Here is a 26945-nt window from a genome sequence, read left to right as displayed (position 1 = left end):
TAAAATCAAAGATCCCACCACCATTAACATCAATGGGGATGCAGACTATGCTTCGTGTCACCTCTTGTCCAGAAAAAAAAAAAAAAAGACAAGACTAAGCTGGAAAAGAAAATGCTGAAGGAATTTTAAGAATTCAGAATATTGTTACATAAAAGGTGGTCTGGCACACAGGATTAAGTATTTGTGCTCCTGTAACTGCTGAATCTCATCTGAGTAAGAATTTGCTGAGCTGTGCCATGGATTAACTTACTGCAGTATGAACTCCAAAGAAACCCAAAAGAGAGACTGTCAGGTTACTCTGGTCACTGCCATCGCTCCATGGGAATGGAACTCCATCTAGCTTGCTTCTAACTGCAAAAGGGTCCCAGATTCAGACTGCAATGAACCAGCAGAGATGGCTGCCACATCTAGAACATTCGGGCCACTGGAAAGTTCTGGAGTGCCTGCTGGGGTGATAAGACACACCCAAGAAGAAGGTTCTACAAGAAGTAATAAAAAAGTGTTTACAGCACTTAATAACTTTGTTTATTTACCCAGATGCAATTTTATTTAGACAAATTGAAAATGAAGAGGCATTTCATGCAATTAGGATAAAACTGACTGGAAAGTGGAGAGAATGTATAATAATATGTGGTGAAAAAATGCAAATATATATTTTCAACCTCATTTACACCACATTTAGGAAGTTATGCCTTTCAGAGAAGAATAACCAAATAAAGGATTCTGATAGTGTGACAGAACAGGCCATCCCTGTCAGGGCCCGGAGGGACCAAAAGGTTTTAAGGGCCCTGACCAGCCCGGATGAGGTCCCCATCCCCACAGCCTAGCCCGTGACCCAGGAGCCCCATCTAGGTGTGCCCGTCTCCTGGATGGACCTCAGATCTATGTTGTAGGCAGCTTGTCTCCAGGATGTCTCCTGTCTCTGGTCCTTTTCCTCCTGGCTGGGGTCCCTGTACAGACCCTGGGCCTGGTTCACTGCTTGCTTTGTCTGGGGTTGGTAATGTATCTGCACAGCTTGGGGACACTTGAATTCTGTCTTCCAAAACAGCTTAAACATTTGAGGACTGAGGCTTGGGGATCCTTCCTCACATTTCTTGCCGACTCACGACTGAGTTTCAGAAGTGGAACACTAGCATCTTTTGGAGCTTGAGGCCAGCTCCTCGCTCAGATTGAAGCAGTCTGGTCCTCAAAATACCAAGCAGCAGTTGCCAACAATCTGTTTGCACCTCTAATTATAGACAGAAAGGATGACAGGATTGGCAAGCATATTTTTTTTTTCCTGGAAAAATGAACGACTTGGTAAACTTGATGAAAAATGAGACCAAAGCAGTTCAGTGACAGAGATCAGTGTTGGATTCAGAAATTACCAAAGCCTAGTTCATTCTTACAGTCTATCAGGAAGAAGGAATGGGACAGGGAATATTTTGCCTATAGAAGCATGGAATTTCTTTCCTAGATTAAAGCAGGACCTTTGCCACAGCCTAGGTGGCAACTGCTTTCATTCCAAGCAGCTAAAACACAGGCCATGGAGCAAGGAATCAATGCAAACAGCAGCTTGACTTTGTCCACAAGGAAATTTTAGATCTTTTTCAACATCCTACCCATTCCAACCAAGCCTCGTGAATCACCCGCAGCACCAGTAAGAGTGGTGAAAGCCAAACAAGGCTGACGCAGCTTCTAGCATTTGTGAAAGTTTTGGATGGGATTTTTTTTTTAACTGCCATACCAATTAAAGGTGCTAAAAAGCTAACTTGCAATAACTAACATAGTGAGGAACAGCTTTTTGAGCTGGACTGCTTAGTATTACCCACACCACTTCTCTAGAGTGACCAGAAGAGGGTTTCTGTGAATGACTGACACAGCTCCCTCAGCTTGCCACTCACTGTATTTACGTGGAAGTAAGTAAAAGACAGCTTTGAGCATCAGGAATTAAAAACAGGATCAAAAGCCAGCACGTACATTCTGAATTCCAAGTTTCCTAACCAAGCCAGGCAGTTTGTAAGGAAGGCAGGTTCCCAGAGCGGAGCTGGTGCCATACCTGCCCGAGGGCGTGCTGAAGCAACGTGGGATGGCCAACAAAGCGAACGTTATCAATCTTCAGTTCAAACTTTTTGCCACACATATCTGACTTGGTAGCCAAAATTGTTGCCAGGATGACATCCGAAAACCTTGAAGAGCAGAAACACAAGTTATTACAATTTTCAAAATGCATGCCCCCAGAATATTCCTCCAAATACAGATATATTTAACTCATGATTTTTAAAGTATTGTAAGTTGTGTCTAAATTGCTGTACCTGGAGTACCACCAATTAAGGAAAATTAAGAACCCCTTAATTACATCTCTCAGATCATCACAATTATAAAACAGGAAGCATTCACAACAAAGACTGCAGGGTCATGCTTATTTAATTGCATGCTCAGCAAAATACATTGGAAAGATTAGATGCAGTTCGCTTAAATATAAAACCAGCTGGAGTTAGCCATTGCCTGGATTTAGCTGCAGGTTAATGAACTTACGTAGCAACTACATCTCCACACAGCCTGTCACTCAAGCACAACAGAGATCTTTAAGCCACCCAGTACGGCAGAGGGGAAGGCAAGAAAGAGCTGATTCAATCAGAAGAAACACACAACCAACGCTTGTCCTTCCTTTCCCAAAGCTCATCAGTGAGATTCAAACACTCCACAGATCTCTGCCCGTGGCGAATAGCCCACCGGCACCTTCCGAGAGCTGCCTGGCCTCACCTGCGCTTTCTCATTTGAAACACCGAACTGGGACAAATTCCTGACAGGGCAGGCCCTTCCCAACACCAACCATGGTGTTACTGGATGGCTCTGGATCAGTGGTGGGAGGAAGGCAGCTGTGAGATAGGAGGGCAAGTATCTACAAGGAGTCTGCCCTGTAAAATACAGCTATGGCTGCAAAACCGCGTAAGAATCCAGTGGGACAAGGGAGGAATTCGGCAACTGCTCTTTCCGATGGCCTTGCGACATCGGTCTGCTCTCTACCAATACCTGTTTTCGTCACAATGTCCCCTGAGACAGTGGAGCTTAAATCCACAGGGAAGAGGACTTCAGTTAGCTGCTGGAGGTTGTTCTAGAACAGGAGCAGTGCAAGGTCTGGTATTAGCAAGTTCTTTCCTCGTCTGATTTCTCGGAGGCTCCCATTTAATCAAGTGAATTTCAAATCAGTTTCTGATGAGACCAGTTTTTTAAGAATGAAGATGTTTATTTAACTTTCCCTAATTATGTTCAGGGATGTGTGTCCCTGTCAGACCATCCCCCTCCACCAGGCAGGTATCCCAGATAACCCAGTATCACTCAGAGAAAAGGGCAGGCGTGGGTGTGTGTGCTGCGCTCACCTTATCTCTCGGCCACAAGTGAGCCCTCAATGCCCAGAGAAGGAATTAATGTACCACATTCCCGGTTCACTGAGTGACTTACGGAGTACTACAGAAATTAAGACAAAACCACAGAGCCAGGTCTTTTGTGTGTATCCATCTGTGTATGACCCAGGGGGCATTTCTTTTATTACCACACTGCACTGGGCTGCACAACACACAGAGTTTGTGAAGAAAGGGCACAGCGTCCTCAAACAGGACCTGGACTGACAGTCCCTGGAGATCACATTCAAAATAGGAAAAAAATCACCATGACAGCAGTGAGCTTTTCCTCCTCTTTCTGCCTCGTTCAGCTGTGTTTGTTACCAGGCTCACCAAGGAGCCAGGAAGGCTGTAATAGCAGTGGATCCAAAACAAGCATGTGTTTGGGGGGCTGAAGGGAGAAGGACCGTAAACTAAAAAACGTTCAACAGCTCCCCAGGAGAGCTCACGACACCCACAGCCCTCTGTCTGCCCTACCTCGTACGTGGCTCTGTGGGGAGGAGGAGATTAAAAGGTTGATTTTGTAAAGTCCTCAGTATCTTCTCGCTAGCAAAACCTTCTCTTTCTGGGAGAGCACTGCAACCGCAGCCAGATGACACGCTCAGGACAGATAACCCTGTGATGGGTTACAGGGGTACCACCTGATGGGTACCGACACCTGGTACCACCGCAGGCTCTCTCACAAGTGACCTGGACTCCAGCCCCATTCTCCTCCTCTGACAGCCTAGATTTATGGTGTTTGCTTGTTTGGGGGTTTTTCTCCCAATGCTCTACATAACTGATACACTTCTGAGGCCTCAGGATGACAGGGAGCTTGAGGGACACCATACTGTGAATGATATTCCCATCATTTCAATTCATCATCTCATCTTAGAAAATAAGGTGATGAATACTTTAAATATTTTGATACTGATTTTCTAAACTCTGGTGTGTATTAAGAGGAGCTAAAAATACTGACTTATCAGAGCCCAGGAGTTTGTTAGAAGCAGATTAGGTTGGGCAGTAAAAGTCCCTTCTCCTTTTACAAGATTAGTCCGAGCATTGTGATTTCCAGAGGGAAGCAAAGCTCTCCTGCACTCAAGAACTCAGCAGGCAGAAGCTAAATACAAAAACCAAAAGCTTTGATTTGCCCAAAATATCCTACCACTCCTATCACGAGCTCAACACCGCAGCAACAACAGACAATCCAGCAGTACGATACAAACCACACTAGTGCAGATCGACTGCCGTCACCACCGTCTCCTCTGGAAACCCAGCTGAAAGAATTGCTTCAGCTTCAGCACGCAGAAAAGGAGGGGGAAAAGAATCTCAAACACGAATTCGCTTTTTCCCCAGGAATTGATAATAAATTTTTATATGCCATGGAATTCAAAGCAAGGCTTTTATAAGGAATTCTTCTTTGAAATAGTTTAGGATGGGAGCTGAGGATCTAGGTGAGCACCTTTATGTTAAGCAGGGACTAGAGATGCAGTTAAATACTTCTGGGGCCCTGGGTAGAGAAGAGCACTTTTCCCCCCACATATTCAAAAAGGGGTACAATGTAGTCATCCAGTTTAGCTTAGCGGGGCACGAAGAACAAGTGACCAGCGCAGCTGCTCAAAACCAGGTCTCTGGAGAGCTCTCCGTAATTACTGTGGGATGGAATAGTTTCCTCACTGATCTGTACTTTTAAATCAATGCTCATCAGAAAGCAATTTGGTTTAGCGCTCCTTGTTGGAATAACTACAATGCCAAGGCTACACTTGTTGCATTCTTGGAGGATCACAGCTTTTCTCAATTCACAGAAGGGACAGTAGCACACCCATCCTGGACACCCTACAGGAAGCACAGGAATGTTAGTAGGACCTTTGTAATTATCCTAGCAGAAACCCTGAACGATACGTTTCCTACAGACATCGTGATTTAGCATATAATTATCTCATCATTCGGTGTAAAACAGAAACCAGAAACAAAGCACAATTAAAAGGATGGTGAGAAAAGAAAGCCATTCTAGACAAAGGTGATTGTTTAGAATGTTTGGTCTTACCCCGAAACCAATTGCTCATCAGTTAGAGGACATTGGTCTCTGTAATGGGAACATGGCCATAAACACAAAAAAAAACACAACAAAAGAAAATAAACGAGGCAAGAACACAAAATACAGAAAAAAAAAGATATAATATTAAAAACTAGGATGAATTATTAAGGGTTAAACTCCTGTAAAGGAAATATAACTATCGAGATGAGTCAAAAGTCAACAGTAGGTGAACTGCCGGGATACATTGCCAGCTTAGTTTGACAACACGGAGAAAACAGGCTAAGGCATCTTAGTCCTCTCCTAACACTGGCGGCCCTGAAGTGTTCCCACGACACGTTGCGTTCATGGAGTTGTATTTATACCACACTTGTTAATTCATGCTTACCTTAAGAGAAAATAGAAGAGGTTGCAGTCTGATTTAGAGCAGATTCTAAACTTCAGTTTCTTTTCTACTCTATTACTAGCGTTTCCACCAAAGGAACGTCCCATGCAGCCCCAAATGACCCTCAGTTCCTCACAATGGGTTCTGGCGCTTCCATAACCACAAGGCTTAGAAAAAGAGGACGCCAAACATGTACTCCTGCATGCACAGCCAGGATTCCGTTCAAGGCCTTGCACACAGAGCCGCTGCTGCTCCCCCCAGGGATCCGAACAATAGGTGCAAGTCTGGCCAGACACAGCACAAGCAAAAAGTCATTCTCTGCCTCTGTCTGCCCCAGGCAATAAGCAGAAACTTAGGAAGAGAAGGCTGATAAAGTTTTCAAGGCAAAAAACTTGAAAACCTTATTTACGACAGGTGTATAAAGCCAGGCCCTGTTAACAGCTGTACTCACGTTTATATCAGAGAAACAAACATTTATTTTCATTTTAACAGTCAATTGCTTTTTTTTTTTTTCCAAGTAAGAAGGAAAAAAAAGGACTTGTTTCCTGAAACAAACTTCCCAAATATACCGAAAAATGAACCTGATAAAAGCTTTATACCATCCACATCAGAAAGGGGAGACAAAACAAAAACCCCCAACAATTTTTAATCCAAACGCTAGCAGATTTTTACTGGTCATGTTGAAAAGGGAACCTAGAACAATCCCAAATGGCAAACCATACAAAGGGGGTGATATTACAGGAAGGGTGCTAAAGGGATGGATGGATGGATGGATGGAAAAGCACGGGCTTACAGAAAGGAAGCCTTTCAGAACAAATACAAGGAAGAACACTGGAGTCCAGTGAAAGAGGGACAGAGGACACTGAAATGTTATCACAGGAGAGCTACTGTTTGTTAGAAAGGGACATTCAGGTCCTTGTTTGTCAGGAACTTGAGCTTTTTTACAACAGAAGCATTTGGCCAATTAATTACATCAGTGGTGCCAAACTTGCTAAACCCCCTTCAGTCAGTCCGTTACGCTGCCAACAGATGCAAAGTCTGGTGTAACGTACGTTACTATATGTGCATCTCCATTAGAATCCTTGCTTGCTGACTACACCACCTTCAGAATATGTACAAAAACCATTGCAAACCAATTTAACAAAGCATTATCTTATGGCTTCAAGAGGGTAATTGCCAAATTAAAAAAAAAAGAGAGAGCCTGGCAGGCATCTCCATAAGCTGTGAGGAGTATGTATTACTGGTAAAGCACTCAAAGGGACGCTTCTGAAGAGAGCAAATGATGAAAGGCTGAGAGAAACCAACAAAGAGAGACACTTGACAGACCATTTATTTTGACAGCGACAAATTCTTCTGAATATCTTTTTGCTGTGTGGCCACCATCAACACACCTCAACCACTTTTGCTGCTTGACTTGCTTTTAAAAAGGAGAAAAACCTATATTCTGAAGACCCAAACACAGCTCCATTGAGTAGAAATTAATACAAACAAATACACACCAGTGAGATTGTCATGAATAGGCTGCAATAGTCTATAAAAAACCAAAAAGCATAACTGGGAAATTTGAGTCTGAAGGCTAAAAGAAATCCAATTATGCATAAAAATATGCAAGGTCAGCTCAAAAGTAATCGATTTGAGTTCCAACAGCTTAGGAAAAAAGCAACAGTGAACCCTTCTACAATACAATTAGTGCTAGATTGCTAAATTAAATACAGCCATCCAGTATAAAAATTATTAATCCAACTTTCATAAAAACTATTGCAGCACAAGATAAATCTGAAATAACCTTTGCTGCTGAACATAAAAACACGGGAAAGACCCAACCCTTCAGCATTATCAAACTTGCCATGCACCATCAACTCAACCTAGCAGTCTGCCCGCTACAAAGCCGCAGTTTGTGCCACCAAAACCATCCGCAGATGCTACTGATATCCAATGACCTGAAGGAATCTTCTTGCCAACTCTTCCTTGAAGAAGCCTTCCAGAAATAATACGAAACCACTTAATAAATTACTTGAATCGGGGACAACTCCAACGAGAAAATCACCACTACCCGAAAACAAATTGTACTTCATGCTGAGGAAATCTGTCTGTGGACTACTGAACTGAGTGTTTCAGGAGGAGAATCGCTGCACCACGGTAGAACGAACTTACAGGGACAGAGCTGCCACTGAGGGAACGGGAATGGCTCTCACAAAACTCAGTCACTCCATTCCTGGTCTCTCCAGCCTGATCTTCATCAGGAACATAAAAATACAAAACAGGAGCCTGGGAGTGAAAATTCGTAACACTGGTGAGGAAAAAAAAACCTCATGGGCTCAACAATAATACTGGTTTTACAGCGTATGATAGTTAAACTCCTTCCTTTCCTAGTTTACAAATCATCTGTGTCTCGCTTTCTCCAAGATATCTGCACCTTTCTGCCTCCACTCTCCCCTCAGAATATCTTCTGCCCCACAGGCACCAACTTCTGTTACTCCTGAAAAGGGTCTGACACAAATCAGACGCCTGAGCAACCTGTTGTACACAGCTCTGAAGATCCCTTTTTGTTTCCTGCCTGAAGAAGCATGTATTGTTTCCACCTGTACCAGTAAGTCCAGTGAAAGACATTAACTCTGCCAACAAACCTCCTCTTGCCTAATATAAATTAACAGTACTTGGTATATAAAGAGCTTCAGTGATTTCTTCTACGAGCTGCTATCACTGAAGATAAGGACACGTTTAGCTCACTAAATGCTTAATAACAAATCCCTTACCAGGAGATTAAGCACTGACTTTCAAGCCCAGAGTTCTGGACACCACTGCAATGAAATAATCTAAGTCTTTGTACAATGTAGGTTACACGCCAGCACATTCCATCTACTTAAAACCAGTTTCAGGAAAATACTAGCAGTTTTCTCATCTGACCATAATTTGAAATTATAAAAGCTTTTCCTACATCACTGTAGTAGCCAAGTACTGTATTGCAGTAATTCAACACCACAGGAAACACGCAGCAACCACAGCCCCACATCCAGTGCTTTGCCCAAGCTGCCAAAACGGCAGAGGCAACAAGGATCACTATCAGACAGAAGCCAGTACCGTTCCAACACCGTCTGAATCTATCTAGAGAGATACCAGAGCCAGAGTTTTGAACAGCAACCAACAAAATCCCTGAGACAACCAGCAAACGTGTGCAGAGCCTTCCTAACGGGCACGCTAGCCACCGTCCACAGCACAGCCTGAAACGCCATTCACCAAACTCACAAAACCACGGCTTGCGCCCGCTGGAGTTGTGCCCTGAACCACGCTGCACTCACCGGAGACAGGACAGGAGTCTGCACGTGAAGGCTACGAAGATACCAGAAGAGGCAAGAAATACGAATTACCTCAAGCAAAATGTTTTTCATAATATCTTAGCCCTAGAAAAACATATGAATTTAATGAAATTTACTGTCGTGGGTGATTCTGATTTCAGCTAAACCATCCTCAGTCATAAAGTTAAGCTTACATTTTGTGAGGCTGAAATCTAAATTTATTTTCTTGGGGCAACTGATGAGTACTTCTTTTTTACTCTTTTATCATATAAGACCAGCAACTACCTCATTTTATTAATACTGGAGATTAAAACACATATCACAAAAATGATCTGCAACTGAACTATGGGCCAACAGACAAAAAAAACCTTTTTCTTTCCCAGATTTGTCTCCTATCTGATCGTGATAAATTTAGAACCAAGCAGCAAATTTCCGATTTTCTACAAAAACTAATTAGAGGTCCATTTGTACGTAGATGCATGCTGACCAACACACTGCCTATTTTCAGTGCGTTTGCTACCCACTGATTTCCTGTAATTGAAAAACTATCTTTAAGTCTCAGTTTTCTTAAGAGCTACTATTTCACTCCACAGACCCAAGGGCATCTATCTCTGGAGGAACAAAATTAGTTATTCATTAGAATACAGCAATTCCACAGGATAATTACAAGAGCTAGGGAAGAATTTGAGGCAACTGAATAATTCTTCCAGTACCTCGAGGGGGCCGACAGAAAAGACGGGGAGAGACTTCAGCAGGGCCTGTTGTGACAGGACGAGGGGTAATGGTTTCAAAATAGAGGGAGGTAGATTTAGATTGGATATTAGGAAAAAAATGTTTACACTGAGGGTGGTGGAGCACTGTCCCAGGTTGCCCAGAGAGGCGGTGGATGCCCCATCCCTGGAAACGTTCCAGGCCAGGTTGGCCGGGGCTCTGAGCAACCTGATCTGGTTGGAGGTGTCCCTGCTCCTGGCAGGGGGGTTGGACTGGATGGCCTTGAAAGGTCCCTTCCCACCCAAACCATTCTGTGATTCTATATATCCCGTTAGAGGTAGGCAGGTAAAGACAAGTGGACTTTTGCTGAAGCATTAGTACTCCTAGCTTTGAAAGAGTACTGCTGCCTTTCTAGTGAGCACAAAATACCTGACCTATACCTTGCCCAGAAAACAACAGATTCAGTAGCATCCCCTCATGACAAATTCCTCATTACCAAGCACTAATTTTCTCATAACGTGGCATTAAAGCATTTTTTGGCAGGTCATCTTTTATACAGTCTGAGAGAATTTGCCTATTGAACTAGCAGGCAAGAGAGCAGGAGGCCATCTCTCCTCTGTTTCAAACTTTTAGGCAAGGAGAAATGTTTTCCCCTACCTGGAGTCCCCATCTTGATCTTCTGTGGTGTCACCAGAGCTATTCACAGCGTATCGACTCCTTGGTTTATCTGAAACAAAGAATAAAGGCAGCTTTCTCAAGGAACAATCGTCCTAAATTGTTAATTAAAACAGTGCATTAAGGGAATACTTCTCTGCACCCTTTTTAAAATTATCTATAACAGATCTAAAAAAAAGGAATATTAAAATCAGCCTTTTTAGGTACCAGCACCAGATCTACTCTTTTCTATTCTCACAGAAAAACACATTAAAAAATAGGAGAAAGGGGTTTTCATCTTCAGGGGATAAAGAGGAAAAAGCAAAATATTCACAGAAACAACCTTCAAGTGCCAGGTAACAGTTTGTGGTTCAAGAGAGAATGGAAAATAAAATTCTGACCAATGCATTTCCCTCATTATGGCTCAGGTTCCAGGACAGTGCTGACGCTCCAGATGCCCCTTCTGCAGTCAGAGGTGTCAAAATCCGTTAGCAACAAAAAGGAGAAGGGGGGTGGGAAGGAAGCAGCCAACCAGAGAAAAAAAACAGGTTTTCAGAGTTTACCTATAAAAACAAGGAGTTTGAAGACAATTCTTTCTGCATAAGAAGTGACTCACAACCTAAACAGGGCTGCCCAACCTCTCATGACATAGGCAGTTAGCCAGCGAGCCAAGGCAAATGGCCCCATCGCTGCAGCACCTTCAGGCCAGGGACCGAGACGCTCGCCCGCCAACGAGACCGGGTGGGACTCTGACCCTGACCGCAGCCATCCTGCCTCCGGTCTCCACGGACCCCCTGGCTGCAGGCCGGTCCGAATCCAGCCCCAGACGCTGTCCTGGACTGGGAACATGGGAGGAAGAGGCACAACCAGCTCTGCAGCAGCCCGCTGGCACCTGGACGGCCCCGTGATCCTGTTTTCAAGAAATGAAGCCTCCTCCACCCCTTTATCCAACACAAGGGACTAAAATATCTTAGTTTCTCCCCATTGACAGGTAAACCTCACTTAAGGGTCTTCTGGAGCCACTGTGCCCTCACGTCTCGCCCTGCCTCCTCCTTCCCCTGCAGCAGTACCGCTGCCTCAGCTGATCCAGGAACAGCAACACGAGTGGGGGGGATGTGAGGGGTGCGAGGGGTGCCCGGCCCCCACGGGGGGTAGGAGGCAGGGCGGGGGGCTGTGCCAGCTCCGCCACAGCGGTGTGTGAGGGGGGTGTGCGGGATACCACAGCGGTAGGGGGGTGCCAGGCCCCCGCGGGCGGCAGCGGGGCCCCAGGCCGGGCCGGGCCCCGCGGCGTCGCGCACTTACTGGCCTGTGCGGCGGGGTGCTCGGCGCCGCGCTGGAAGGGGAAGCGGAAGAGCAGCTTGTTGCCGCGGCTGCCCGAGCTCACCAGGATAACGCTGATGGGGCTGGTGCTCTCGCCCATGCCGGCCCGGCCCGCAGGAAGGCCGCCTGCCGCTGCCGGCTTCCGCTTCCGCCCGCTACCCGGGCCGGGTCCGCGGCTCCCGGCGGGGAGGAGCCGCTGCTGCCGCTGCGGGGCCGCGGCCGCTGCGGAGCTGGGGCCGGTTCGGGGCTCGGGGCATCCCGGGTGCGGGCAGAGCGCAGCCGACCCCGCGTCGCACAGGCCGGTTGAGCCCAGCACCCACAGCCCCCGGCCCGCAGTACAGCCCAGTGCCCCCAGTTCAGACCAGCGTCTCGCACCCCCGCAGCCCCTGGCCCCCAGTACAGCCCAGTGCCCCCAGTTCAGACCAGCGTCTCGCACCCCCACAGCCCCTGGCCCCCAGTACAGCCCAGTGCCCCCAGTTCAGACCAGTACTTCCCATTCCCATGGATACCACTCCGCATTCCATGCATCCTCAGTTTATTCCGGTGCTTCACGTGCTCACATCCAGCACCTTCCAGCTCAGCCCAGTGCCCCCAGCACCTCCAGTTCAGCCCCAGGCCAGTGCATGCTGCCCTCCCAGGCCCCCCAGCCCCGCAGCCCTCATGGAGGGGCTGCCAAAGGCCTGGGCCTCCCGTTGCCATTTCTTTCTGTTGGCCTCTTTGGGTCATTTGTAGCCTTTTGGCCAGTTTCGGTATTAACGACTCCGGAATTTTACTAAGGGCTGGTGGCAAGCAGCGGCATCGCCAGCGAGGGCTGGTCACTCTGTCACGGGGCAGCCGTTACGGGGTGCCCGCAGCAGGCAGACATGGAAGTGGGACCCCTTGGCTTGGTCATGTTTCCCGTGTTCATTGCACGATCTCAGGGCTCCTTACAGCACCGATACAACTTCCCTTGTGCTCCCTGAAAACTCACTTCCGCCTCCAGATTAGTAACTTCCTTCCCCTGGCAGCTGCCTTGGTGCCTTCACCTCATTTTGTGTTTAACCGAGATCAGAAATTATCAGCAATTATGTTAGAGGATGTCCTGGGGTTCGCATGTACGTTCTCCTGTATCCAGTGTTTGGATATGTGAATATCCCCCTGCAAGGTGACTGTGCGATATCACCGCTCTGGACCCTGCAATTCCCCCCGAACACCGGGCAGAGCCGGGTGGTTGAAGAGGGAGATGAGCACATGCAGCACGGGCCGTAATCTGCAGAGCCATTCTCCGCAAGGCCGCCGATAACAATTGAAGCAAGAGAAGGTGTCGCGGTGGGGAGAGAGTTGTCCCAGGGTGATTAAAGAGCAGCCGGATTATCACGGCAGAGCATTCCTCCTGCACGAGCGCTGGGCAGCGACGTTAAAATTTCCCAGTGTGTGTGCTTCAAAGCATAATTGTACTTTCTTAAATAATAAACTACAAACATATTTGTCATTTCCAGCTCTTGGAAGCTGCAGTTAGTTAAAGCAAAGTGTTGCAAGCTGGTAGGACATTAAGGAATAAAGACAAGACCTAGATTCCATTTTTAAGATTTCCAAAACTTAATACTCCCAAAATTGTTCAGGGTTGGAGCAGACATATGTGCTGCCTTATCCACAGGAAGTCCCTTTGAGGGGGGGCAGTCCCACTGGAGAATACAGGCCTGTGGGGAAAGTTATCCCTGATCTCACAGCGGTGCCGTTCAATTGGCCACTGGATTTACAGTCAGGGCTGACAGAAATTATAATCCCGCTTTTATAAGGAGCAAACAGGCCTTCTGCCGTTCAAAATGAGAAACTTTGGCAGCCTACTTTTGGAACTGGATTAAAAAAGACCTATGTGAATACTGAAAACTGCCTTTTGTGTCACCTTTGGTGACATTTCACAGGTTCATGACAAAGATTCATCATCTGCCCAAGGGCTGCTGCGGGTCTGTGAATCATAACTGTGAGAAGCAGCAGCAAGAGAGGAGGGTGAGTCTGGTGGGATTTCGGTAGCTTGAGTATCGATCCTGTGAGCAGGGGAACACCAGCGATCACGTTGTCCAACTCCTTGTGTTGCTCCAGCCAGGACCTCCACGTCTCCCTGCCCTGTGGGCAGCAGGAGCGCTGGTATGCAGGAACTTGGCTGAGAGGTCCATGTGAGGACAGAGATGGTCACTCTCCATGTCATGCTGTGGCATGTGGCTGAGGATCACGCTTCTCCCACCAGGCACGTTCCTGAGGAGTGTCGGCAGCCGTCCCCAGAGCAGCCCTGATCCTGGGTGAGCAATGAGCTCCTTCTAGCAAACCGCTGTCACCTTTTGGCTGCTATGGCTTTTGTGATAGTGCAAGAGTAATGAATTCAAATTCCATAAAGATTTCAGAGATGACAAGCCCTCCTGTGCGGGCATCACCGTGATCCTCATGTCTACACAGACCCTAATCTTACAGCCGATGTTCAGGTTAAGCAGCGGGCAGCGAAACAGGAAGGAGCGCTGATGGTCTCTGCCTTGTCCCTGGGTATATCTGGGTCACCGTCGCTTCCCTCATGCGTTGGTCGTTGATTAAAAGCACTCTCACTGAGGAGAGCTTGGAGCGCAGCCATGCAGCGGGCAATGTAAGAGGCAGGAGGAGGAGACGCAAACGTTTTCTAACTGTATGTTTAGCAACAGCATCTTTCTTTCCAAAGCCATTTTTCTATGGGAAAACTGCAAACATTTTTGAAATGTTTGTAGCAAGGGATGATGAATACAGCCTCCCTTGATACCTCCAGCCATTTAAGTTGTATAAACTGAATATTGCCTTTCCCTGCACCCTGTCTGAGGGACAGCTGCCCATGCCATCGGAGGCAGCTTTAATGGGAGACTGCTCTGCACTGCATCTGTGTAACCAGAGTTAGCTCCGGTTTTCCGGTGGATGTGTATGGCGTTTATCAAAGGGAGGATATACAAAGAGCACGCTGATAATATTCCTTGTTATAAAGCGATTGTCTTCACTGGGTCTCAGGTGAGTCCCCTCTGGTATCCCCTCTTAAAGTGAGGTACCAAGAGAAGCAAACCAATCAGCCACCCAGCCAGCGGGCAGGAGGGCTGAGGGAGAAACTGCAGTACTGAGCACAATGAAATCCCCGAGAAGGTGTTGGATGATAATACGAGATCACTGAACCCAGGCAGGCTTGCAGACCAAGAAGCATCGAGTGCTTTTTGCCTGCCCTTTGGGAAAGCCCAGGGTTCCTCCTGCTTCATCTCCCTCCTGCAAAGCACAGGGGGTGGGCAGAGCCCGTCTGTGAGTGCCACCGCAGCCACCAGAACACTGGAGACACCGAGGGTACAGCAGCAGCTGTCTGACCCCATCCCTACCGCTTCTGTAGCCCTGCTGGTTCATTCCCACCTGACCCCAGGACGCGGTGGCAGAGCCACAGCACCAGAGAGTGGGGTCCATTTGTAGGGAACACGTCAATTCCTATGGGCTGTAGAGCCTTCGCGGAGAGGAGACGCCTGTTCCCACATGAAGGCACTGAAGAAACCTCCACCCCACAGCACTCATGAGAGCCTAGCTCCCACCCCAAACCCAACACCTGCCGGCAGCCAGGCTCCCCTGCCCAGCAGCGTAGCAGAGCTATGCTGTGACTCCTAAGAGAGACCCCAAGTTGGGTCCATGCTCCCATGTGACATTTAGGGGGGCTGGGTGGTGTGATTGCCCCAGCAATGCTACTTTGGTACTGATAACCGTACACTGGACATACTCCAATGCGCCCACGACCTGAGCACCATGAGGTCCCTAGAAGGGCTTTCCCCTTAGGAGGGCAACCTCGTCCGGGGAGCATCCTCCGCAGTCGTTGGCAGCGTTGCTGTGAAACGCAGATGTGTCTTGCTGGGGACTCTGGCTCGTACGTATCAAACTTCTCAGTGCACGCGCGCAAGGCTATTTGGGCAGAGAACACTATCTGACCCCTCTGACTGTACCCGCCAGCTTTCCAGGCACGGCTGCCAGTGCTCAGTGGCGTGTACGGCTGCTGTAGTTTATCGGGGCGGCGGAGAGATTTACCTCTGCTTCATGTGCTGGCAGGATAGTCATTCCCTGAGGTTCCACAGCGACCATCTCCAGTCGGGTATTTCCTTGACACTTTGCCCACTTATCTGCGATTACAGGCTTGTGCTGGTCTTCCCTTCGCTTGTTTGGTCCTTCACCCATCAAGCGTGCCCGTGCCCCGAAGATGCAAGCCTGGGAGCAGGCTTTCCGGTGTGTGTCCGGCACGTTGCACAGCGCACGCCAGCACTGGGGGCTGTTTTACAGTACAAGGGATCATTAACAGTGAGATCACCCAGCTAGAAATTAAAGACGTGCAGTATGAGGCATTTAGTGATGGAAAAAAAAAGTCTGATGGGCTTCCTCACACCCTTTTTTCTAGGACCTACTCAACTTCATAAGCTCCCTCTCCCTGTATCCGTAGGAATCATTACTACCGGTGCGGCTATAAGCGAAATAAATTGTGGACTGCATCCCTAATTCTTTGCAAGAGTCTGGCAAAGTGAAGTCCCAGCAGTGCTAAAGCAAATGGCAAAATCCCCACTGGTTCCCACAAAATCAGCATCTCACTCCCTCTCTGAGCTGTACTGCGCATCTCCCAGCCGGTCCCTAGCGCTGCTTAGGAATTGTTTTGTGTGAATTATCGGGCCGCGCGGCAGCCGGACATACTGGAAGTGTATGACACAGCACAGAAGGTCCCGGTCTTGTGTTCACCTCTGTGAAGCAAGGCAGAAAATGCAGAGTTTTCTCCAAGCTGCTTAGCGTGCTTGAACTCCATACGCTCCTCAGCTTAAAGATGTGTCCTAAGGCTCCGTCGCTGGAATTTTCCAGCATTATCTCTCTGTTCATGTATCAATACATGTCCAGACAATTTCTTTGGGCCACACAGCCATTATGTTAAGAAGCAAGAAGCTGATAACGCCAGCAAGTGAGGAGGCCAGTGTGCTGACCCTTGCCGAAACAGGCATTGTTCCACAGAGAGATAAGAGTCTCCCACGTCCATGGGTGGGCCTCTGGAGTGACCAATGAGCATGGACAGGCGCCAAGGACCGCTCTCCCCTTCCTCTTTATAACCAGGGCTGCCGGGGCGATGAGTCCAAACCCGCTCTGAGCGTTCATTGCAAGGAGCCCGAGCCCGCACCCTCCGGCACGATGACACTGACTCAAGCCGAGAAGGCCGCTGTGATCACCATCTGGGCAAAGGTGGCCACCCAAGCCGATGCCATTGGGGCAGAATCACTGGAGAGGTAAGTTCCCCAGAAGCCCTCCCCTGACTTTTCTGTTAGGATGTATCTCGTGTAAAACTTGCATGAGTGAGAGCACACCGGGACTGGTGGGAGTTGATAGACAACTGTATGTTGCTTGGTATGTAATTTTCTGGAATTACATCTGTGCTATTAAATGCTGATAGATGGCTTCAAAATTCCTAGACATTAAGAGAATAGCCATCCACTAAATTCACTGGATATTTGTAATGTTTCGTTGTTCCAGTTGATAAGTAACAAACTGTTAGGAAACAAGACAACTGGACCCCCGGCATGAAGTATAGCACACTACTCAAAAATTCGTGCAAAATAAGCGAGCTGGCACAAAAAAGAAAAATAGCCTGGAAATTTTTCCAAAATAATTCTGTTATTCAAAGGTATTTAAATGTTATATACAGCCCAATATAAAGTATTGTGATACTCCTTCCAGGACCCCGAGTACCACCTGTATCGATTCTGGTTCGATAGCTCATGTTTGTTTGAAGATCCTACAAACTGGCTTACAATGTAATGTAGGAAATGCAGTGACAATTTGGTGCTGTTATTTATTTTAAAATACCCGCAAGCCTCCCAAATACATAGTTTAAAATTATTTTTAACATTTCCTTCTTCTCTAGTATGTACACATTAGCCCACTGTCTAATCTGCATGTACTGCAGAAGAGGTTTAAGACTGGAAAGACCTTTTTGGTACAAGCTTCAAGATCCTGAAGCTCTGTTCCAGCCGCTGAAGGAGTGCGCTTCTGTAGCTGGCAGGTTTACACTGCACTTTCTGGGGTTTTACCACCTCACGCATGTCACTTACACCGCTGCATCTCATTCTCACCTTCTCCTCCAGGCTTTTCTCCAGCTATCCCCAGACGAAAACCTACTTCCCTCACTTTGATCTCAGCCAAGGCTCAGTCCAGCTTCGTGGTCATGGCTCCAAGGTCATGAATGCCATCGGGGAAACTGTGAAGCACATTGATGACATCAGAGGCGCGTTGGCCAAACTCAGCGAGCTGCACGCCTACATCCTCAGGGTGGACCCAGTGAACTTCAAGGTGAGCGAGCACAGAGACTTTCAGGGATGAAAACTGCCATCACAGAATTAGTGACTGGCTGATGGCAGCTTGATCCCTGACAGCTCTGGAGAGCCTTGTCAACTAATGTCGCTGCTTGTACCCCACCTGATTTTTAACCCGAGATTGGATCTTTTAATGAAAGATCTGGTCTGGCTCAAGGGGCTCCTATGGTTTGTGTCAGATAGACTAAAGTCTCTGCTGCCTTTGTAGTAATTTATGAGCCCTCCTCACAAAGCCAATTCTAAACATTTCCACTTTATTGCATTTCCCTTTGGGGAGGGAGGAAGAGACATTTGGGAGGAGGGAGTGACATCGAGCAGTGCCGTTTGCCCTCCACCAAAGGCAACTCTGCTTCTTCACACATAGCACCAGGCAGCAGTGCTACCTGGCTTGCACACGTAGTTGTCATCCCAGAGCCCACCGAGACCAAGGTCCGCTGTGGACCCCTACACTGACATCTGTTACTGATTATGATGGATTTCATCCTGTTTTCCCTTACAGCTGCTTTCCCACTGTATCCTGTGCTCTGTGGCTGCCCGCTATCCCAACGACTTCACCCCAGAAGTTCATGCTGCATGGGACAAGTTCCTGTCCAGCGTTTCCTCTGTTCTGACCGAGAAGTACAGATAAATGGCCTCCAGAGAGGGTGAGGGACGCACATCCATGGTGCACCCCAGCTGCTAGGCTCTGGAGTATTGACCCCTTCCTACGCAGTTCTCTCCAGTCCCCCACGCAGGGGCTTGGTCATCTGCAAAACCCAATAAATAATTCAAATGTGAGCTACGGTCTCTGTGCTTTCATCTCCGTGTGTTCCACCTACACCTTACTGTTCAGGCAGGGGTATTCTGAAACGCCCAGAGGGGAAAATACTAAGCTGGGTAAATTCACACACTAATTCATGTCCTAATGAATTAATGTACTAATTCATGTGCTAAGCTGCATAAATTCACTGGGAATAACATAACGTATGTGGGAATACCATAACACTGAGCAGGAGCCCAGAACAGGCTAGAGCCCTGTGACTGCTACTGCTCACCAAAGGTCCATCCACCAAAGACAGTTACCAGGCTGACCAGGAAACAGCCTTGTACCCTGCTAGGACATTGAATGGACCCAGGCTTTCTGTTTGGCCTACCCAAACCCCATCACAGCCTGTTGTGAACCAAACCCGCACTGCCACACGTTGTGATGTGCCCAGAGCAATGCTGGGCATTGTCTTCTCATGCTCCTCTCCATGGCGTACGGACAAGGTATCTGATGGGCTTCGTGAACACCTTGGGCTATCACACCTGCCAGACAGTTTTGGTAAAGGGACCATCCCCTCAGCTTGACAGATCTTATTTTTATACGGGGAACTTTAATTGCATTTGAAATCCGGGAATACTAGTGGCCACTGGAGATCAGTGTTTACGGCATCTAGGGGACTAAAAATTCCCAGGATTTCTCTGGAAAGCCGTGACAGGGAAGAGTATAGAACTGATGGGCACCGTGGGGGGAGTGCAGGGATCCTCCACAGGTACCTGTTGTGGGTTAACCCCAGTGGGCAGCTAAGTGCTACGCAGTCATCACTCACTTCTCCCCCTCAATGGGATGAGGGGAAGAGGAAAGGAAGAAAAAAAAGCAAGAAAAATTTGGGGTCAAGATCAAACAAATGAACAAACAAACAGAAGTAATTGTTGTGTAAGTGGAACAAGAGGGAAGATAACAAAATAGAGCAGGTGATGCAAAGGCACTCACAGCCTCCCATGGGTAGATCAATGCCCAGCCAGTTCCTCAGCAAAAAAAAAAAGCTGATAAACTCTTTTAAAATTCCCTAAAACCCTTTTATTGCTGAGCATGGCATTATATGCTATGAAATACCTCTTTGGTTAGCTGGGGTCATCTGCCCAGTTGTGTCCCCTCCCAGCATATTGCACACCCCAAAATCTATTCCCTGGGTGTCTGGAGTGAGAACTGGAGGTGGCCTTGATGCTGTGCAAACGCTGCTCAGCCAAAACCAGAACAGCAGTGTGTGATCGGGGCTGGTTTGGCCAAAAATCTAAAACACAGCACCATGTGAGCTTCTATGAACAAAATTATCGATTACCTTCACTGCCCGTGCCTGTCTCGGAGAACTTCTGACATGAAAAAGTGGGTGCAAAGGCTTAAGCACACTCTGATCGACAGCCTGAACTGGCGCTGCAAGCCGCGGCCCTCGTCTCATTTACAAAATTTAGAGACCGTGTTTGGACAAGAGGGACAGAGACCGTGTGGAAGCTCTCAAGCCACCAAATAGCTCTGAATGGGTGGTCAGTGTACCACAGCAGTTTTCAAAACATTCTCCATTTGTGAGTTTCACATAACTTGCACATTTAAATCCACAGCTTAGGTGGCAGGTCAGCATCCCGCGTGTCCCTAACCCCAAACGTGTAACAAGGACTTTGTACAGAGGCTGGGCGAAGGATGTGACAGTCACCAACCACCAACCACCATCCCTGCGGGATGTCCCAGTGTTTACGGGGAGAGGCAGGGGTGGGACGAAGGGAAGGAGCCCACACCTGACAAGCATCATGGGATGGACTTTGGGAAGAGCACGCACCCAAAAAGGAAGTTCTTCCCAGCCTGAGTTTCTCCGGGCTGCTGGAGAGATGGCGTTTTCCATGGCGAATCCCTGGCACGACCCAGGAGGGCTTGTCCGTGACTCCTGCTCAGAGGCCCAGGCACTCTTTGGGCAGAGAGAGGATGGATGTGCTGGAGTCTGGAGGACATGAGGGGCTGGGGACGCATGTGGAAACCACTCTGTCACTCGCGGAACCAGGAGGGACCCTGGTCCGGCTGGGAAGAATGGAGGATGCCAACACGCCGGCCAGCAAGACCAGGGCTGTGGCACCCACGGGACATGCCCATGACCGCTGTTGGCCACTGGGCAGCGCGGCCAGGTGCTGCCCCCAGCCTCCAGCCTGTCATGGGGCTGGTGCAGTGGGGCAGGGCAGAGCAGAGCGGCCGGGCCCCCTCGGGGCCTCCTCAGGGCTGGGCCCCCCGGGACAGCTGGGGCCCCCTGAGGCAGTGCTGCAGCCACTCCCTGGGCCCGGCATGGCGCAGGCTGTGGCCCCCCGCCCCGCCGCGCCGATTAGATAAGGCCGGGGCGGAGGTACCGGCTGCTATAAGAGGGTATCCCTGCGGGCGCTGCTGCCACCGAGACCTGCCCACCAACCACCAACTGCCACCATGCTGACCGCCGAAGACAAGAAGCTGATCCAGCAGATCTGGGAAAAGGTGGTTGGCCACTCTGAGGACTTTGGAGCTGAGACCCTGGAGAGGTGTGAGCCGGGCCCGGGGGACTCCACGGGCGAGGGGGGCGAGTGGGTGGGAGCCCCATGGGGGGTCCGGCTGGGGGTCAGCGGCACTGACTGTCCTGCTCCGGCAGGATGTTCACGGTCTACCCCCAGACCAAGACTTACTTCCCCCACTTCGACCTGCATCACGGCTCCGACCAAATCCGTGGCCACGGCAAGAAGGTGGTGAACGCCCTGGGCAATGGAGTCAAGAGCATCGACAACCTCAGCCAGGCCCTGTCCGAGCTGAGCAACCTGCACGCCTACAACCTGCGCGTCGATCCTGTCAACTTCAAGGCAGGCGGGGGACAGGGGCCGGGGGCTGGGGTGGGGGGCCAGGGGCCGTAGCGGCGGTGCTGAGCTCCGTTTTGCCTTGCAGCTGCTGTCGCAGTGCTTCCAGGTGGTGCTGGCCGCACACCTGGGCAACGACTACACCCCCCAGGTTCATGCTGCCTTCGACAAGTTCCTGTCGGCCGTGGCCGCCGTGCTGGCTGAGAAGTACAGATGAGCTGCCGCCCGCGCCCGGGTGCCGTCAATAAAGACGCCTTTGCCGCAGCACCGTGTCTGTCTGTGCCGGGACTGGGGGCTGGGGTGGGCTGGGGTGTTGTGGTGCTCCCATCAGAGGGAGGGAGGGGGCTGTGGGTGAGGCAAGCCATGGTTTGGGTGGGGGCAACACTGGCCATGGGCTTCCTGGATGCCCCCCAGCTTGGGATGTGGCCGATGCTGGCAGCAGGACCCACGGAATGGAGCTCAGCCTGTCACCTTGCCGTGCCTGCATCCACCTGGGGAGCGGGGGGGAAGGATGTGCCAAGCCAAATGTGGTCCTTGCATCCCCCTGAAGGATTCTCCGGGGCCTTGGATTAATCCTTCCCAGCGCCGTCTGTTTAGGACTTTACTGGGGATGCTGTGGGAGCCAAGTGTGAGCTCCACAGGCAATCAGACACATTCATGGAGTGAAAAAAATCCACCACAGACCAGTAAGCACAAACACTGAGGCCCTGAGCCACAAAATCCCCGTCGAGTGCCAGGGAAGTGCCCCCACCCTGCCCCAGTGTCTGCTTTTCCCCTGGTGCCTGAGGGTGGCAGTGAGGTGGGCAGCGCCACAGTCCAGCACAGGGGCACTGTTTCAGGGTTTTGAAGCCTGAATTAAAAAAAAAAAAAATCACTGTCTTTAGATCAGAGGTGATGGGTTATAAGGTACTAAACTAGCCCTGGGTTTGCTGTGCACTGTGACACCAGGAGGAGGAGGAAAAGGAGGGGTTCTTGAGGGACAGGAGATGGTGCGTCAGGAGAGCGGTGCCTGCGGTGGCCGAGGGCAGGCAGCAGCTGGGCGCTGGGTGTGGGGGGACCCTGCCCACACAGAAACACAGGGCTGGGAGTCCCTGGGCCACGCCAGCCCCGGCCCCTGCAAGTGCACTCACGAACCCACAGCGCTTTTCCTGCATCCTCAGGCACATCCCAGTGGCCTCAGGTGCATTTACACCCATTTATTCCTGTGCCACCAGTTTGGAGGGCTATCCGCCCTCGCAGTTTGCCCCCTTGGTGCATGCACGGGCAGCAGCCGTGCTGCCCAGCCGCTGTTTCCCTGGGCTCTGCTTCCCAGAAGATCAGCCCCCCACCCCGCGCTTCCCTCCTCCCCTGCTCTGAAAGGCTGCCAGCTCGAGCTAATCTTCCCTAAACACCAACGATAAGAACCGTCCACCACGGCAGAAACACGGGCGTGAACCGTCCCCCGCCTGTCTGCGCCAGCTCTCGAACCTACTGGAAGCACCACGGCCCTCCTCATCTTCCTCGCCATCCCTGTCTTCCTCACCATCCTCATCCTCTTTGCCTTCCTCACCACCATGTGAGGCACACGGGGCTTGCCCTGCGCGCCTGCCTTCCCTGGCCGTGCGCTCCCGCTGCTGCAGGCTCGTGCTCGCACCGGTGCCCAGCGCCAATCCTCGTGGCTCTGCCAGCTGTCCCCCCACATGGGACTCAGGGTCACACAGGGGCTGGCACTGCATGGGCACAGGAAAGAGGGCTGGGGCAGGGGAGCTCCGGGGTCTGCACGCAAAGGGATGCGACTGCGGTTCGGGGAGCAGGGGGGGAAGAGGGCACGCACTTTGGGGTACGCAGGTTTTGGGTGCACTAAGGGAACGAGAGCAGTAGGTGCAGCGGGGCGGCGTGGATGAGGGGCTGCGTTGGACCACAGCGTGCGGGTGCAGTGCGTGTACAGGGCAGCGGGTGGGTGTCGGGACGCTGGGCAGGCTCGGTCGCTGGGGCGCAGGCTCCCACCGTGCTAGTGAAGTGACCAGCCTCCCCCACCGCCATCCCCTCCATCCTGCCTGCCAATGCCCTGCTCCAAGCCTTGAACCCAGCCCGTGCCCTCCTCCACCTGCATTTGTGCAGACCCTAACCTTAAACCTAAACCTAAACCTAACCTTAAACCTAGACCTAAGCCTAAATCTGAGTCTAAATCGAAACATAAGCCTAAACCTAACCCTAAACCTGAGTCTATACCTAAACCTAAGCCTAAACCTAACCTTAACCCCACAGTCAGCCTGTGCCAGAGGGGACCCACCCAGCCTGCGCTGATGTGAGCCCTGACCCTAATCCTGCCCCAAAACCCGGCTGGTGGCAGGGGGCAGCGACCCCCCTAGCCGCTGCTGGTGCCGGTGCCGCGGGGAGGAGCGGGGCGCGGCGCTGGCCGGGGATGCGGCGGGCGGGGGCCCCGCCTGGCCGGGGTCCAGGGCCGGCGGGGCAGGGTGCGGGGCGGGGTGGGGGGGGTGCGGGGGCGGTGCCCCGACACGGCATATAAGGGCGGCGGCGGGCGGCGGGGGTACCCGTGCTGGGGGCTGCCAACGCGAGGTGACACCATGGTGCTGTCCGCCGCCGACAAGACCAACGTGAAGGGAGTCTTCTCCAAAATCGGCGGCCATGCTGAAGAATATGGCGCTGAGACTCTGGAGAGGTACGTGTCGGTCCCCATCCCCATCCCGTCGCCATCCTTTCTCCTGTCCCTCCCCTGCTCCCTCCCATCTCCCCCCATCCCCAACTGTCCCTGTCCCATCTGACCCTGTCCCTCTCTCATCCGTCCCCATCCCTCTCTGTCCCCTAGGATGTTCATAACCTACCCCCAGACCAAGACCTACTTCCCCCACTTCGACCTGCAACACGGCTCCGCTCAGATCAAGGCTCACGGCAAGAAGGTGGCGGGCGCGCTGGTTGAGGCCGCCAACCACATCGATGACATCTCAGGTGCCCTCTCCAAGCTCAGCGACCTCCACGCCCAAAAGCTCCGCGTGGACCCTGTCAACTTCAAAGTGAGCGTCTGGGAAGGGGCAACCAACCTAACTCCCCTCCTGCACCCCCTCCCCACCCCAGCCACCCCCTCGCCTCACCCCCTTGCTCACTGTCTCCTTTTGCCTTTTCAGCTGCTGGGCCACTGCTTCCTGGTGGTGGTGGCCATCCACAACCCCTCTCTCCTGACCCCGGAGGTCCACGCTTCCCTGGACAAGTTCCTGTGCGCCGTGGCCACCGTGCTGACTGCCAAGTACCGCTAAGGTGGCACCGTGGCTGGAGCTGGACCCCCTGCCAGCCCCCCGACAGTGAGCAGCCAAATGATCTGAAATAAAATCTCTTGCATTTGCGCTCCAGCCCTGCCATCCTGCTCTCATTGCCGCCCGCGGGGAGGGAGCGGGAGGGATCCGCTCCGGGAGTCCGAACGGTGGGTGCCCCCTACCAGGTCGGCATGTGGAGGAAACAGGCTCTGGTTTTGGTTTGGGTGGGGGCGACCGGCAGGCAGATGCCGCGCCGCCAGCCGTGGGGCTCTGGCGCAAGCAGAGCATTTCCAGGCACCGGTGGAGGCGAAAGACCCACGGAGAGCGGCCGGAGTCTGCCCCTTGGGAGCTTCCCAGAGCCCCAGTCTTCCCACCATGCTGGGATCCCCTGCACCCCTTGCCCTCGGTCAGGCAAAATTGTCAGAAATCATCTCCTCCTGGAAGTGCTTGTGGGAGACAGCGGAGCGCCTTCACGCAGGGCTTCTCCTTTTTCCATCTAATGCTGCATTCCTGGGGTGTCACTTTGGGGGCTCTGGGGGGCTGGCAGGCTGAGGGACACAGCAGACAGTGGAGCAGCCCCAGAACCTGCTCTCTGGGCCCTGAACCGCAGCAGGGCAGGGGTTGTCGGGGCAGGAAAAGGAGCCCAGGCAGCGAAGGGGCGCTGGGTCTGCGCAGCCCCCAGCCCTTATCGCAGCCCGCAGCGTGGGGTGCTGCAGGCGGCTGATAGAGGCGAGCGTGGGCTCCCCTCCAGCTGTGGGTGCGGCGGGAGGCTGGGCGGCAGATAGTCCAGGGGGGCTACAACCTGCCAGGTGCTGAGTAAGGCTGCCCCGTCCCTGCCAGGGCCGGGAGGTGCTCGGTGCCGGGGCAAAGGTTCGAGAAATCCCCGGGCAGCTGGCGCAGCAGGGCCAAGGCACGGAGCTAAGCCCAGGTTGCCACGGGACCCCTTGCTCCCCGACACTTGCAAGGAGGGACGCTTGCCCCAGCCCCACGGCGTCCGGTCACCATCAGTGAACGTATCAGAGACGGGAAAGGCCCCAAATGACTTCAGAGAGAGAGGGGTACCCTCCAGCCCCCAGGGTTTCTCCTGCGAAGCACCACAGGCTTCATGACCCCGTATGCCCATCGCACCAGGGCACGGCGAGGAGCGGACAAAGCCGGTCAGGGCATCACTGACCAGCCAGACCTACTGGTGTGCAAAGCATCGGGAAGAGCCAGCATTACATCTGGCACAGACTTGAGACGCTCCAAGCCCGGCCACCGAGGACCCTCGGGGGTCCCTTATGCACACGGCGCGTACCCGCGAGGCAAGGTGTAAGAGCAAGGCAGGGGACGGCATGCGCGTGGAGGGGAAGGGGTTGGCACTTGGCCCCGCTGCCCTGCCAAAGCCTGCAGTGCTGTCCCAGAAGGAAAGAACCGCTGCGTTCCGCAGAGCCGCCATGAGCTTTGTCCCAGCCATTTGTCCCTGCTGCCACGAGATGGGGACCTCAAGCCGCGGTGCGTTATCGGGGCTGGGCAGAGGGTGCGGAGGGCCAAGCCGTGGTCCTGCCTGCAGAGCTGAGCTGGAGCCTCCGCGCAGGGAGAAGCAGGCTGCCAGGACGGGCATCCAGCCAGCCCCACGTCCCGAGCACACTGGGGAGATGGTGCCAGCTCAGAGGGGTGCAGGAGCCCTCCCCAGCAGCCCATTTTCAGTGCTGGGTGTGCTGGCAGCCAGACACCCCATGCCTCCCGGCTGATAGCACAGGGGTGTGCGAGCCCCAGGCTCCCAGTCAAACATTTCCCCCACCGCCTGCCCAGTTGGGTTTTGCAGCTTGTGTTGCTGCAGCCCTGGTGCTCTTGAGCTGGAGGTGATCCACAGCCCGAAATGGCACCAGGTGATGTGGAGGAGGTGGATTTGGGGGGCAAACCCCCTGACCCAGGTCACGGCTGCGTTCGGGGGCAGAGTCACAGCAGGCAGCTCCAGGGGAAGAAAGCA

General features: G+C 51.5%; 4 protein-coding genes across 21 annotated transcripts in view; 3 read left to right on the top strand and 1 right to left on the bottom strand.

Annotated features, from left to right (window-relative positions):
• NPRL3 (NPR3 like, GATOR1 complex subunit) overlaps positions 1-15826 on the bottom strand; it is a 47430-nt gene extending 31604 nt beyond the window's left edge. For 4 of the 17 annotated variants that reach the window (XR_015260185.1, XM_086759532.1, XM_086759547.1 and 1 more), the window contains exons 1-4: positions 11746-11906; positions 10447-10516; positions 5410-5448; positions 2039-2168 (exon numbers count right to left, since the gene is read on the bottom strand). Coding sequence is in view for 14 of the 17 variants with exons in the window: in XM_086759532.1 (XP_086615658.1) it covers positions 2039-2168; positions 5410-5448; positions 10447-10516; positions 11746-11863 (357 nt within the window). In the remaining 3 variants the exon portion in view is untranslated. Of the gene's footprint in view, positions 1-250; positions 420-2038; positions 2169-2745; positions 2812-5409; positions 5449-7936; positions 8032-10446; positions 10517-10844; positions 10988-11745; positions 11910-15807 lie in introns of those variants that run through there. The other 13 variants (XR_015260186.1, XM_086759539.1, XM_086759535.1 and 10 more) reach the window with 13 other exon arrangements.
• LOC104475148 (hemoglobin subunit pi) lies at positions 14525-21029 on the top strand. Of its 2 annotated transcripts, none has more exons than XM_086759554.1 (4): positions 14525-14766; positions 16867-17036; positions 17892-18096; positions 18619-21029. In XM_086759554.1, exons 1-4 carry the CDS (start codon positions 14677-14679, stop codon positions 18745-18747), a joined length of 594 nt encoding a protein of 197 aa, XP_086615680.1. In that variant the 5' UTR covers positions 14525-14676; the 3' UTR covers positions 18748-21029. The 2 variants fall into 2 exon arrangements, with proteins under 2 accessions (XP_086615680.1, XP_010119056.2); XM_010120754.2 differs by lacking the exon at positions 14525-14766 and adding an exon at positions 15814-16002.
• Positions 21030-21256: 227 nt separating this feature from the next.
• Positions 21257-21986, top strand: LOC147598908 (hemoglobin subunit alpha-2). Its single transcript, XM_086759556.1, has 3 exons — positions 21257-21416; positions 21524-21728; positions 21811-21986. Exons 1-3 carry the CDS (start codon positions 21325-21327, stop codon positions 21937-21939), a joined length of 426 nt encoding a protein of 141 aa, XP_086615682.1. The 5' UTR covers positions 21257-21324; the 3' UTR covers positions 21940-21986.
• Positions 21987-24226: 2240 nt separating this feature from the next.
• LOC147598907 (hemoglobin subunit alpha-A) lies at positions 24227-25069 on the top strand. The gene is made up of 3 exons (XM_086759555.1): positions 24227-24384; positions 24532-24736; positions 24848-25069. Exons 1-3 carry the CDS (start codon positions 24290-24292, stop codon positions 24974-24976), a joined length of 429 nt encoding a protein of 142 aa, XP_086615681.1. The 5' UTR covers positions 24227-24289; the 3' UTR covers positions 24977-25069.
• Positions 25070-26945: the final 1876 nt, after the last annotated feature.

This window comes from Chlamydotis macqueenii, chromosome 15 (assembly GCF_036417535.1).
Source record: "Chlamydotis macqueenii isolate bChlMac1 chromosome 15, bChlMac1.mat, whole genome shotgun sequence".
NCBI classification, from domain to species: domain Eukaryota; kingdom Metazoa; phylum Chordata; class Aves; order Otidiformes; family Otididae; genus Chlamydotis; species Chlamydotis macqueenii.
This window is presented reverse-complemented; position numbering and strand designations above follow the sequence as displayed.